This window comes from Trichomonas vaginalis, chromosome III (genome assembly GCF_026262505.1).
Source record: "Trichomonas vaginalis G3 chromosome III, whole genome shotgun sequence".
Classification (NCBI taxonomy): domain Eukaryota; phylum Parabasalia; order Trichomonadida; family Trichomonadidae; genus Trichomonas; species Trichomonas vaginalis.
Genome location: NC_067205.1, coordinates 5,002,634 through 5,017,685, shown reverse-complemented (window position 1 = coordinate 5,017,685; position 15,052 = coordinate 5,002,634). Strand labels below are relative to the sequence as shown.

Below are 15,052 nucleotides of genomic sequence, written 5' to 3'. Positions count from 1 at the left end.
AATGGAGAATATTGATTATTATAATTATTGTAATCTCGATTCAAAATGTTTAATGTTCCATTTGCTTCAAAGTCAATCCTTTTAAGATTTTGACAATTATAGAAAGTTAACTCATTGATATTTAAATTTTCATTGCATTTGATATCAACTTCTTCAAGTTTTAAGCAATTTTGGAAAGAATAACTATTAAGTGTAATATAGCCATTTGATTGTAAACATAAAGTTGTTAAGTTATCGAGTGAATAAAAAGCAGATTCTCTAATAAATATGTATGAATTACTTGTCAAGTTTAAGTTTTCAATTCCATCTGCATTTTGAAATGCATTTCTATAAATATTTAAATATCCATTTGAGCTTATACGCAAATTTGAAAGTCGAAATGAATTACAAAAAGCATAATCGTTAATATTTACGGAACCGTTTGAACCGATATCAATATTATTAATATTTGACATCGAATAAAAAACATAATAATATATTGTCAATGAATTTTGAGAGTACAGTGTTATTGATCTAATATTAGTGCATCCATAAAAGGATGAATTTGTTATCTGATAATTTCGATTCCAATCTGTTCTAATTTCGAGACTTCCTTTTGATATAAAATTAACAGAGTCTAATTGATCGCAATTAGAAAAGGAAAGACGATCAATAATCATGTTTCCACCGCTTGATAAACTAACACTAGAAAGAGAACTTAATGAACTCAAGCAGTTTGGATTTAAATATGTAAGTCCATCACAAGATATTTCAACATTAGATAGTGCTGAACAAGAATTAAAAACATTTGAATTCAATGTAAAATCATTGTTGCAATACAACTTAACATTTCTTAGATAAACACATGATTTAAAACTATCTGTCATAATCGTTAGAGAACCACTTGATTTTATGATCAAATCTGTTAATCGTGATTGATAAAATGAATTGGTAATGATCATGTTTCCTATTGAAGTCAAATCGAAAATTCTTTCTTGTGAAGATATAGGAGTGGTTGAAGACGGTGAAAATGCGTTATTTTCAATAGTTAGACTACCACCAGAAAATATGTTGAGAACTGAAATTGCAGAACAACCGTAAAAAGATTTTTGGTTTAAGGAAATACTTGATTCGGAAGTAATGTTAATTGAAGATAGATAATATTATCTGATTTAAAATCACCTGTTAAAACATTTTTAACAAGATTGAATTCATGTTCAATGAGACGGATAATTAGTTCGGCGGGTTCATATGTATCCCATTTATCTTTAATTTCGGCATTAAGGGATTCAATAAGAGATGTTGTGAGTATGCCAGCGGTGTAGTCAGCGAATCCTTCAAATGGGTTAATACTATCTAAGTACTTAAAGAGATCCTGATTATTTTCGCGGTTTGGATATTCCTCTTGTAAACGAGTTTCTAACTTTTTAATCAAGTCAATTCGTTTTTGAGGATGGTCTGCGTAAGCGACTTCAACAATTTCGGAATAGACATTGATGTATTCCCTTTTTGTTGCAAAATGACGTAAGCAAAATTTATGATTGCAAGAAAAGCCTGATTCTCTAACAGCAGCTATAATTGCCGGACCTTGATCGGAATAAATATTCTTGAATCTGCTTGGTGGAATAAAAGATTTCAATTTAGTGAGCATATCCTTAATTGTTATCGTATTTTCACTAACAGACCATGCAAATGCAATAGGGATAAGTCTATTATTTGGTGCAGGTGTACCAATAATGAGTAAGTTTCCATTTTTAATACAAAATAAAAACGTTCCATCAATTTGAATTATTCCGCAAAAAGCTTGTGTTTGCATGTAAAAATGAGTTATTGGAGGAATTACAATAAATGAATAAATTTGAAAGTCTTTTGAATTTTCAGGTAATTCATCACCTTTCTTAAATGTATGCAATTCAATTTCATTGTTAACTTCTTTAACTAAAATCATTTCGCAGAATCCTTGTTCGATTTTGTTTATGATTGAAAAATTGTTGAGAAATAATTGTAAGATTGAATTCTATCCCCTTTTGTGGTTCCTTTAAGTTTATTTACTATATTATGGAACATCGTATAAGTTGCATTGGGAATATTCAATTCTTTTGCAAAAATTTCTTTGCATTGAGGAACATTATCAGAATTTGCTAATTCATAGACTTTTTTTCCTGCTTGCAACTTAAGAATTTTTGGTATATTGTTACTCGGCTTGCATTGCTTTGCTCTATGCTCGTGTTTAATTACTGGAATGAAGAAAAGTTGACCATTTTCATGAGTCTTTACAAGCTCCATGCAAAATTGGCAGTTAGGACAACGAAACTTTTTTCCTTGCTCAAAATTTAATGGATAAAAAGAATTATATGAATCTTTTGCAATAAATATAGCAGCTTCTGTAGGATCTGTAAATTTTAATTTGCTATATCTTTCCTTGAGAATTGGAATTGGGGATTTTCAGGTATTTCCATTCTATATTTCAATTTTTTACGGGAATTCAATTCATTTTGAATTAAATCCAGCATATCAGCTCCATCTCCTTTTTCTTCATCAACAATAGCTTGGATGGATACTGATATAGTTTGATTCTCTTCCACTATTGTCGGTTCGCTTTCCGACATGAGATAAAATTGAAGGTTTAACGTACTTTTGATACTCTGAGTTAAAAAAAGATTTTCTTAACATAATTTGATTTATTGGTCCTTAAAAAATTCTGATTCAAAATTGAATTGAATCGAACGAGTTTTCCTTTTGAGTCATTTCAAATATTCATGAGAAAGAAAAAAATTCTAGCAATTTCAAATATTTTTGATTTGATTGAATTCAAAAGTGTCACAAATATTCAATGAGAAAGAGAAAAGAGATCGAATATGTTGTTTCTGAGCGAATAGTCAAGCAATATTTCGTTAAGTACAAAGATCAGCATCCGGAAAAAAATAAATGGGTATATCAAAATGAGATTCCGCAAGAAATATTTGAAAAATATCTAGAAACGAAGAAAACAGAAAATATTGATGAAATGTTACGCTGTACTCGAATTGTTCATGTTGTTGATCAAGATAAAAAAGAATTTTATCTTGAATTTTCAAAAAAAAATCAAATTCATCACATATTAAACAAGAATCTAGATGAAGAACATCAAAAGGCTTATATAGATTATCTTGAAAGTTTACTCAAACTTGAAATAAAAAATAAAAATTAAATTAAATTAACCCTCGTTAGGATATCGTTGCAAATAAAGATCTGTTTCTCAGAAAGATCCTGATTTTCTGATAAATATTCTGTTGTAACTTCTACAAGGTTTAAGATATGAAAAACATTTTTGAATATTTCATCGCTATCAAATCTGCGGAAACATCTGGAATATAATTTCAAATATTTGTGAAGATTTGAATTCTCAATTGCATAATTAATTAAAAATTCATGTGAATTTAAAAAATCGGTAGATGAAATTTGCATGGGTATAAGAGGAAGTACACAATAATACCCCTGAACTACATACTCTGTAAATGAATAGTGAGGAGAAAGACTTCGCAGAATTTCAAGTGTTTTTATGAATTCTAAAGCCATCTCAGATGTTATATCGACTGCTTTATAAAATAAAACTATAAATTTGAGAAGATAAACAAAATCTTCGTTATTTATAATTGAATTCACGTCATTAAAAAAGTTGAAATAATTTGATATTAGTATATCCGAACATGGAAGAGCAGTTGCATATCCTGGGTAATATTTTAATAATTTTGTAAAGAAATTTGCAATTGCATAAGTTGAATATTGATTTTCGTACTCAATAATACTAGAAAAAATTTCTTTCTTGAGTAAAACTGCGTTTTGGAAGAATTCAACGTCAAGAATATTGTTTTTAATCAAAGCAATAAATGTATCGATGATATAGAGAGAATTGTCACTGCTGCTTATGAAACGTAATATCTCATCATATTGATCGGAAAATGTTGATAAATAAAGGTATTGTATGTTATCTAAAGCTTTAAAATGAATTAATTTTAATGAAAAAATGAAAAAAATCTGGTTAATATAATGCGATAAATATTCGAATAAATTTTCCAGTAGTATCAAATCTATTTGAAAGATATTCGAAGAAGTGATATTTTGAATTGTGAATTTTAATATTGTTTCATTTTGTGTAGATTGCTCGATAATGAAATGTATCAAAAGATTCATTGAATATGAGTCAATGGAAAAGCTTAAATCCTTAGGGATATCCAAAATAAATCTTAATAAAGAAGATTCGTCTTGAAAATTAGCTTCCGAAAGTTCTATTTCAGTCGGAGCTGGAAGATTCCGATCATTTATGAATCTCGAAACGACAGAAAATTTGTATTGTTTATATTTCATTATTCGAAATGATAAACTTCAAAATCTAAAATTTATTTTTTTACAATATATTTCATCCTATTGTCAAGGCTAAATTTTTCACCGGAAGTGTATCAAAAAAGTAGTAGAATATGACGGGGTGTGTGACTTTTTTTGTTACGTCTATATATAGATGAAGGTATATTTTAATGCATCTTCCATATATAGATGATATAAAAATTTTTTCTTACGTTTTTTAAAAGTCATGAATTTGTAAGAAAGTGCGACATTATTAAATAAATTAGTAATAAATATTATATACTAAACACATTATTAAAAAATTAACATTAATTTTAAAATAATTTATTTTTTATCTTTTATAAAAGAAGCTATATATAGATGATGTCAGATATTCCGCGATTAATTAAACATTGTTTAAATCCTGAATGGAATCAATGGAGTCATAATCAAAGACCTCATAAACGAGTAAAAGATTCACTACCATAATGAAATAAAAAAAATAAACTTTAAAAATTCATGTCTCAGAATCAACATTGAACTTTAAGAAACTAATGATTATTTGAATTTATGAAATCAATTATTTGATTCATTCTTTCTTCAATCTCTTCTATTCTTTTTGTTAAATCATCAATTTTCATTAATGAGGTGATTCTTGATTGAGGAATAGATTTCAAACTAACCACTCCTTTTATTTTTGAAATTTTGAATCCATCAACTTTAAACATTTTATTCAATTTACATGTTGTCAATTCTTCAAATAATTTTTTATTGTTAGCATAATAGTCATTAAATTCTTCAACAGATGAAAAAATTTTTATTTCAGTAATTGGTTTAACAACGTTTATTTTTTGTTGAACATCTTTACTTTCATTTATTTCTTCCTCCTCTGTTTCATTTATTTTTAAAATCGGTTTCATTTATCATTAAATAAAAATTAGAATATAAGTGATGAAATATATTTTTTAATTAATATTAAATCAGAAATGGCTGCAGGATTCTTTAAAAAATTATGGGATGGAATTAAGAAAGCTGCGGGTTGGGTTTATAAAAAGATTATTAAACCTGTAGCAAACTTTTTGGCACCAGTAGCGAAAACGGCAGGAACTATCATAGGTGGAGTATTAGGTACTAAAGCAGGTAATCCGGCGATGGGAGCACAAGCAGGTAACGCAGTTGGTGGAATTGCTGAAGGAATACTTAATAAAATAGGATGTAGATAGTGGAAAAATAAATATGAGATCCTATGGATCATCTCGCCACTTAGCGGCTTAAAATTATTTTTATCTTAGTATCGGTTGAAGTCTTTGATAAACTTTTTCTCCTTTATTTAATATTTCTCTTATTGGGGCAGCTTTTGGTGTTATTGATTCAGCAACGTCACTAATTGCTTCTTTATTCTTAAATATCCAATTTGCTCCTTTCTTCATTGTTTCCCAAACTTTATGCGCTCCTCTTTTTACTTTATCCCATAATTTTTTAAAGAATCCTGCAGCCATAGTTGATTATTTCATTAAAATTAAAAATTCATTTTCATCTTTTAATTTTGATTTTTTATTTAATAATAAATGACGACTAACTATTTGGTGCCAAACACTAAACCGATTAATGGAAATGTATTTCATTCATTCGAAAAGATAAATGAAATATTCGCAAAGAATGACGTAGAAGATATTATAGAGAACTTGAAAGTTCATGCTATGACTCTGATGCTCCATATTTTGATGATAAACAAACTCATTTAAGAATTACAAATCCGGCTCATGATGTGAACCAATTAGGTGACACATATATTAAACGCAAAGTTAAAGCAACTCTAGTTTCAAATAAAGCTTTCACATGTGATGCCGCTTTTAAATGCATGCGTTTATTCGTTGGTTACAAATCATCAAATCAAAGCTTTAAACAATTAGAAGTAGAAACCGAAAGAGGTGATGCTGGTTATCTTCAGATGGATTGTGCTCGTGAATCTTTCGCATTTGCAACATATAAACCAAAATCAGAAAGGAAAGTTAAAAAGTTTGTTCATTCGTTATATAATAATGTTCAAAAATATGATAACTCAGTATGTGGTAAATATATTGACCCTTCAGAAGTTTTCAAGAACGCAAATGAAGAAGTTGATGTCACTTTTGATATGATTATTCCGGTAAATGATTTGTTAGCATTTCAGGCGTTCGATGATTATCCTAAATCATTTGGTGAAATCATTCTTAAATATTATGTTTTCAGGGATACTTTAGTATTTTGTCAGGTTGACCCGTTAAGAGTTGCTGATTTACAAAATTACGTTTATGAAAAGATAACTGATGAAAATTATGAAAAGATTATGAATCATGTTTATAAATATGATCGCAAATTCCAACAAATCGGGCTTCCTGCCAAATTAATTACAAGCTTAGCCGCTACATCTGCTGACGCAACAGTTGATGACGTTATTATTTCATGCACAAAGATGGAAGTTTTAGAGGATAAATGCATTACACCAGGATACGGTTTAATTGAAGAATCAGTTAAAGCAATACCACGTTTATTCAGTAAGGAAGATCCATTCATGATTCCAGCTCAACATATTGACGTTCGTTCACTAAATGGAGGTTGCATCACTCCTGAAGGTATCAGCTCAGATTTCTCATACGCTCTTCATAATGTTACAGATGTTGTGTTAACATTTCCGAAGAATGCAATGCAAAGAACGGTTTTAGAAAATCCAATGCTTCGAGGTCTTCAGGTCACTATAGATTCCAGAAACTTCCCCGATCAAGCGATGACCACAGTGGGCGACATATTCTTTACACGTATGCTTCAAGCTTCTGATTTAGATGGAGTGAATGAATGCACAGAAGAATACGAGGACTCATTAACTAGACCACTGAATGATGATAATGGCGTGCCATTAGCTAGAACATGGAAAGACCAAACTTCATTCTTATGCACTATTCCAGTTCAACGTGATGGAGCGGGTATATTCTTTGATGGATTAGAAACTTTCAACTCACAAGTTACAGTACAAGTGAAAGCTTATCCAATCATTCAGGGTGAAAATGACACTTACTGTTCAAAGGTGACAAATCCTCCTCAGGTTTGGTTTACTAGGACTACGTATTGGACATGGACACCGGACGAAGGTTTGAAATATCATCCAACAGGTACACCACCACAGTATAGAAGTTCATATGATGAAATATTGATGAATAGAAATGTTTAAAATTATAAATTTATTTTTGATTAAATGGATTTAAATTCATCCACCCCTTATGAAGAATTAGCGGGAGTATATAATACATACATAGATGATATGATTAATGAAGCATTGAGTGATAATAGAAATGCTCTATCTAAGGAAAAATTAATGAAAATTCCATATTCTGAATGTTACTTAAATTCAATCACTGCAGCAATTGGTAAACAAAATAAAGGTAAAACATTAACGATATTAAAACAAATTATCATTATTGCTAACACTTCCCCCCATTCACATGTGTTAATTTATATCAACCGTTCAGGTTCACCTTCAGATGATACATTTGAATCTTTAAAGCATTTAATCAAAATTCCAATTATTTATTTATCACAAGAAGAAGCAGAAGATTATTTAAAAAACTTTTTAATGTATAAAGAATTATATAATACAATCAAGAAGCAAGGATTAGAGGATAAAATTATTGATAAACAGCGAGATGAATTATTTGAAACACTTTCTATTTCAAATTTTGATAGAGAATTTTTGCATTCACTCATTTTTCTAGATGATGCGGTGAAATCAAAACTAATAACAAACGAGAAATCATATTTTAATCAGTTATTAACTCAATGTCGACACATTCAGTGTTCATTCTTTATGGCTGTTCAATATTTCAAAGCATTAAGCACAAACATTAAATCAAATCTATCAACCCTTTTCATTTTCAGTGGGTTTAGTCGTCAACAGTTGAACGTTATGCTTTATCAAGTGAATTTACCAATGAGCATTAATGAACTTTACACACAATATCAGCAATTAGGTGAACATGGAAAAATAATAGTTGATTTAAATAAAGGAAGTGTTAAATTTGATTAACTTTTTATAATTAATTTTTTTATTTTTATTATAATTAATTATCCAACGTACCCCCCGCCTCTTTCATCAAACATCGAGAACCCATATAAAATAGACATTAATTCTGAATTAATGAAAATTTACCGTGATATAATAATTAATAATTATGATTCAATAATAAATTTAATTGATCAATCCGGTTTAATTATTTTACCTTATGAATCATTAATTCACATTATCGCCATTCTTTGTGATGTTCAAGATTCAGACGTTAAGATTCAATTTTTCAGAGATGATGAGGTTTCATGCTGCGGAACAGTTGCAAAAATAAATCCTATAAAGGATATTAGCACAATTAAGATATCAAAGAACGGAACAACAACTGAACTTCATTTAACATATAATGATATTTATAATAAAATAGTTGATGAATATAAAATATCACTTGAAAAATTCTTTGTTAAGGCTATTTAATATTCAAGCATTAACATTATCGAATAATAATCCTTTGAATCATAATCAATAATAATTGACCTTTCACCAGTTTCTATCGTTTGTTTTATTTCTTTTTGTTCCCCACTATCCGGATCGGTCATTGTAATTGTTTTGTTATAGTATTAGCTTTATCTTTAACTTCAATCTTTTTTCCATCGGGATATTTAAACCAAAATTCCAAAAATTCGATATTGTCAATCTGTTCATATTTTAATCTATCAATTACATTTTTAATACCATCTGAAAATCTTATGAAATGGTCATTATATGGGTTTGATTGAACTAAATTTGAATGAAGTGAAATATAACCTGTTGATGAATATGACATTGACTCATATTTTCTGAAAACACTAAAATTTATAACATGAATGAATTTCTTATTCGTTGAATTTATGAATTCTTGAGGTAATCTTATTCTAGTTTTATTTATCACTGGAAAATAACGCTTTACCATATTTTTAATCGTAATAAAAAATGTCAATTATCAATATTATTTCGAATAATAGCTGTGAATTAAATTTAACAGTTAGCGGAATTTATAATGTTACTCTCGTTTCTGTGAGTGGTAAATTTAATCCCATTCTTTAGACCCTTCAGATTATATATCATTTATTAAAGATGACCATGAAAAAACGTATGATATGTATATAAATAATGTGATAGCGAAATGGGATATTAACATGATTTTAAGTTATTTAAATGAATCATTTATCGTATGGTATGAAGAAAATTTTAAATCAAAACCTGATAAACTTTTTGAACTTGATGAAATAAATAACCTTATTAAATTTCCGCTGAAAATTAAATTTTGTACTCCTCATCTTTGTTCATTGTTGGGGATATTAAATTTTGAAAAAGATGTTGGGGATGTTTTGTATTCTGACACCGGTTCCAATTTCATTTTAATCAAATGTGATAAAGTTAATACCCCAATGAGATTTTCACATCAAACATTAGACCCTAACTCTTACCCATCAATACAAAACATTTTATCCATCAACTTAAACACATTTTCTTTATCATATCCGTTTCAATTATCCGGGAATTCATTTATTCTTCATTCAAAAGATTTATCAAATATTAAATTTAGAATAACTGACCTATTTGATTGTGATTTAGAATTCATGAATGAAATATTATGGCAATTTCAAATAGAAAAAATAGCTGATGAGATAACAGATTAAATATTTATTTTTAAATCATAATAAATGATTAAACAACAGCAACCACAACAACTTAAGGCGCAAAGCAACCAGGTCCTTCAGACCATTACATACGCCATATATGCATATAATTCAAAGACGGCAGAACAAACGCAAAGGTTGAAATATGGAGATTTGGAGATAGTATTGAAAAATGACCGTTTTGAATTCGTTTGCAAAGGTGGTGCAGTGATATCAAATATAAAAGAAATTTTATTTATGAATTCAAAAATTAAAGGAATAACGGATGATATAACATCAATTCCACCAGAAGAACAGAGATATTACGCATTAAATGCATTTCCTAAAGTTTTGAAGATTGGAAGATTTAATTTAAATGAGGAATTCATAGAAGGTTTCCTAAATGACATAATGAAGAAGGTGGATAAGGAATACGTGGATAGTGAGTTAAATAAGAAGGCAAATTTGGTTTATGTTGATGAAAAAGATAATGAAATTAAAGAAAAGGTTGAATGGTATCATGAATGGACATTTGAGACTTTTAAAGTTAAAGCTGATACAGAATGGGTTTCGGGATGTTTAGACCTTAAAGCAGATAAAACTTATGTTAACGATGAGTTAGAGAAGAAAGCTGACAAAACAGAGCTTCAAACATTAAAGACAGAAATACTTCAAACATTATATCCTGTTGGTTCTATTTATACGTCAATGAACTCAACAAATCCTTCAGAAGTTTTAGGTTTTGGTATGTGGAAGCAGATTGTAGATAAATTCTATACTGCTAGATATTCAAAGCAAACAGGAGGTTCGAAGAAAATTAAAGAAGCAAACTTACCCCCGCACACTCATACAGGAACTACAAACACAACAGGTAATCATTCACATTCAATAACAAAAAGAGGTTATATAAATCTTGCAGCGGGTTCGGATAGATGGGGAATGAATAGATATGATATCACAACTGACCCAGTAGATTCAAGCACAGGTATTTTCTGTGGAACCACAGGTAATCATTCACACACTTTCACAACAAATCCAACAGGCTCGGGTAAAGATTACATGCCACCATTTGTGACTGTATTCGCATGGTACCGTGTTCAATAAACACACTTGACCCAAAGGGTTTAGGCTTACCGAATGAACTAAATATATTTTATGTCTGTAATTAATTAGGTAATGAAGTAATGAATGAACTGCAGAAATAATGTTTACGTTAAGTGACTCAAAGAGTCCGGAGACAAAGTCTCATGATTTAGGTTATTCAATAATTAATTATTTTTGAAGAACTGAAGGTGTCACTATGTCACCATGTGTCACTCGGTTAATTAACTTCTCTGAAAAAATGAGACAACATGACATTTAGACAACAACACAGAAAATTTGATGCAGCCCAAAAATAAAGTTATTTTTAAAATCGGTTTCATTTTTTATTTTGTATGTAAGAACAGAAATGTCAGTCGAAGCAAAATCATTTACGAACAAATCTAATGGCGAAACATTCACAAAAGGCACTTATAACGGTATTGAAGTCTTACGTAGAGACAAGGATGGTTACATTAATGCAACAAATATGTGTCAGCAGTTTAGGAAAGACTTTAGAAAGTTGTTGGAAAATAAGTCCTGGGAAGAGTATTATAAGGCATTTTGTGAAGAATATAGCAACCGCCGGAATTCAGACGGTTGCTTTTTATACAAAATTCATGCAGGAATTCCTGATGAAATCAAACAGGTTAGAGGAACGTATGTAGACCCAAGACTTATAAACTATATAGCAATGTGGGCTTCTCCAAAATATTGCATAGCAGTTGGAAAAATTATGGACTCCATAGACAAGAAAGTTCATGAGAAATTAGATGAAGAAGAACTCGAAGATACAGTAGAGAATGCTAAACCTTTGTTCGAACAAGAAGTTAGAAAAATGTGTGAAAAACAATTAGAACATGAACGTGAGATATTTTATGGTTATAGAAATTCTCCATACGAACTAGACCAATGGGAACAAGAAGATTTAAAGAGAGAATTTAGAGAATATGAACTCGCTAAGATAGCATTAGAAACTGCAGAAAAGAAGTTAAAAGTTTGGGGTCGTTTTGTAAAAAAATATTGTGAGTAAATGAACCATTTATTTTTGTCATAAACGACCAAAAATATATTTTATCGTTAATGTTTTTAGGTTATTCAATAATTAATTATTTTTGAAGAACTGAAGGTGTCACTATGTCACCATGTGTCACTCGGTTAATTAACTTCTCTGAAAAAATGAGACAACATGACATTTAGACAACAACACAGGAGGAAGGCAGTTATGAATTATTTTTGAAGAACTGAAGGTGTCACTATGTCACCATGTGTCACTCGGTTATTTAACTTCTCTGAAAAAATGAGACAACATGACATTTAGACAACACAGAAAATTTGATGCAGTCCAAAAATAAAGTTAGTTTTAAAATTATTTTTATTTTTTTATTCCTATATAAATGACAGCAACAAACAACAACAGTAACTTTATCATTTCTGATGAACAAGTTATTGATTCATTAGCTGAGGAATTAGTTGTGGAGAAAACTAAACCCTCAACGAAAGAATTGGTGAAACAAGATTGATTTACATAACTACTTCAAACATGATGGAGGAAGAGGAAGGAAAACTGGTATGGCTTTATTAGTAAATAAAATTTCAAATTTAACGATTATAGATATTGATATCAATAAATCTTACAATGATGAACTTAAAGAAACAGTTAGAAAAGATATTTTATCAAAACTTTCGGATAAAGATGTTATCATTAAAACCGCTTCAGGAGGTCTTCACATTTATTGCAACACTAATTTCTTCTATTCAACCTCGAACAGAATGATTAAATGTTATTCCTGCAATGATTATGATATCGATATCATGACTTCTATGGATGATTCAAAGCGTTCATTAGTAGTCATGGCTGATTCAAGAGTTCGCAAGAATGCAACAGAACCAATCAATACATACTCATTCATTCGCGGAAGTTATGACTCGACCATAACTAGAACAGTGAATGATATATTAAATGATTTGAATATTAAGGTAAGAGTTGAACAGAAGAATGAAGAAATAAAGAGTATAATGAATGAAAACAAAGATGTAAACATTGACGATAAACTAGCTCAGAGCATAGTTGATGGCATCAGTGATTTTGAAGTACATAATGACGGTGGAAACATGAATTTAGAAAAAGAAGTTACATTGTTCACACTGTTTCAAGCTATTAATTCGTTACCTAATCATTTAATTAATGAAGCCTACGATAACGTTTATAACTTCTGCAATTTAACTGAAAATGCTAAAAGTAATTTTGAAAAAGCACGTAGTAGATATGCACATTTAATGACTTCTCCGTTTGTTTTAGTGAAGATTCTAAAACTTTATCAAAAGGAATATTATGATGAATACGTTTTACCTTTATTACGTAAGCCAAAAATAACATTTGATATCAAACTTGATGACTCGTTTTTGATAACAGATATTAGACGCAAGGCTGAAAATCATCAGTATAAAAACAGTTCTGAAGTAATTGAGGATTTATCACGTGTAATCCGTTTTGTAGATTGTGGAAATAAATATTTCATTCAAAAGGACTATAATATCCACGATAAAATGAATCAAATATCATTCGTTCTTCAATCAAACATGAAAGAGTCACTTAAAATGATTAAATTATTTAAAGAAGAAGGTAAAACAATAACAGCATGGGACGTACTACTAAATCAATTATCCTCATTAACTGTTAAGGGTGTTTGCTTTAAATCTGATTCCCCAGATGTTTTCTCAACGTTTCAGGGTTATAAATACAACGTTCTCGAAAAACCAGATTACTCAAAAATTGAGATGTTTATGAATTTCATTAAAGAAGCCATTTGTGATAATAACGATGAAGTGTATAAATATCTTCTTGGTTGGATTGCATCAATGATTCAACATCCCGGAATCAAGAATGAAACAGCAATTATTTTGAAAGGACTTCAGGGAACAGGTAAAAACAGATTTACAGACATTATTTCTGAACTTCTCGCTGGTTATTCATGTAAAAACATTACTGAAATAAGTGAGCTAACGGGTAATTTCAATTCAGTAGTTGAGAATAAAATGTTTCTTGTACTTAATGAACTCAAGAATGTAGGTGAAGACAGACTCGCAAACTTCAACGCTTTGAAATCAATTATAACGGATAATGAGATTAGAATTAATGAAAAGAATCAACCCAGAAGAACAGCACAGAACGTTGCAAACTTCATTTTCGTAACTAACAACGTCTACCCTGTCAAAACTGAAGTTGGAGACAGAAGATACGTAGTTTTAAGAGTTAATGGTAAATTCAAGGGTCAATTTGATTACTTCAAGAATTTGATGGATTCATGCACAAAGGAATTTTATGATAATTTGCTGACGTATTTTATGCAATATGACCTTTCATCATTTAATGTACGAATCATTCCGATGACTGAAGCCAAACAAGATTTAATTGAATTATCAACAAATCCTTTAGATGTATGGATAAATACACATTATGATGAATTGAGTGCAGGTATGACGTGTGAAAATGCTCTATTCTGCAAACCATCAGACATGAAAGACAAAAACTTTCAAATGAGCATTAAAGATAAATGTGATAAGAAACAGAGAAGAATAGATGGTAAACAAACATGGTGTTATGTTTTGAAAGAAGAAATGAAAGGATTATATAAACAGGTTGAACCAAACGATAATGAGGATTCATTTACTGACGATGAAATACTTGTAAATGATGCTTTATAAAGTATGATTGGAATTTATTTTTGCATTAATCCTGTGTTGTTGTCTAAATGTCATGTTGTCTCATTTTTTCAGAGAAGTTAATTAACCGAGTGACACATGGTGACATAGTGACACCTTCAGTTCTTCAAAAATAATTCATAACTGCCTTCCTCCTGTGTTGTTGTCTAAATGTCATGTTGTCTCATTTTTTCAGAGAAGTTAAATAACCGAGTGACACATGGTGACATAGTGACACCTTCAGTTCTTCAAAAATAATTCATTATTG

At 29.7% G+C, this 15,052-nt stretch overlaps 4 protein-coding genes and 1 pseudogene across 5 annotated transcripts, besides 2 other annotated features; 3 read left to right on the top strand and 2 right to left on the bottom strand.

The window, feature by feature from the left end:
• Nucleotides 1–1,135: 1,135 nt before the first annotated feature.
• Nucleotides 1,136–2,778: a mobile genetic element.
• Nucleotides 1,954–2,588, bottom strand: TVAGG3_0644260 (annotated as a pseudogene). The gene has a single exon. A coding segment is annotated over exon 1 (635 nt).
• A 2,510-nt stretch (nucleotides 2,779–5,288) lies between the features above and the next one.
• TVAGG3_0644240 (N-acetylmuramoyl-l-alanine amidase family) lies at nucleotides 5,289–5,525 on the top strand (the record flags this gene model as incomplete). Its single annotated transcript, XM_001302851.1, has 1 exon — nucleotides 5,289–5,525. The coding sequence occupies one exon, from the start codon at nucleotides 5,289–5,291 to the stop codon at nucleotides 5,523–5,525; it is 237 nt and encodes a 78-aa protein (XP_001302852.1).
• Nucleotides 5,526–5,585: 60 nt separating this feature from the next.
• TVAGG3_0644230 (uncharacterized protein) lies at nucleotides 5,586–5,801 on the bottom strand (the record flags this gene model as incomplete). Its single annotated transcript, XM_001302850.1, has 1 exon — nucleotides 5,586–5,801. One exon carries the CDS (start codon nucleotides 5,799–5,801, stop codon nucleotides 5,586–5,588), a length of 216 nt encoding a protein of 71 aa, XP_001302851.1.
• Nucleotides 5,802–6,934: 1,133 nt separating this feature from the next.
• Nucleotides 6,935–15,052: part of a mobile genetic element that runs on past the window's edge.
• TVAGG3_0644220 (uncharacterized protein) lies at nucleotides 11,570–12,112 on the top strand (the record flags this gene model as incomplete). The annotated part of the gene is made up of 1 exon (XM_051241389.1): nucleotides 11,570–12,112. The coding sequence occupies one exon, from the start codon at nucleotides 11,570–11,572 to the stop codon at nucleotides 12,110–12,112; it is 543 nt and encodes a 180-aa protein (XP_051087976.1).
• On the top strand, nucleotides 12,895–14,787 carry TVAGG3_0644210 (uncharacterized protein; the record flags this gene model as incomplete). Its single annotated transcript, XM_051241388.1, has 1 exon — nucleotides 12,895–14,787. The coding sequence occupies one exon, from the start codon at nucleotides 12,895–12,897 to the stop codon at nucleotides 14,785–14,787; it is 1,893 nt and encodes a 630-aa protein (XP_051087975.1).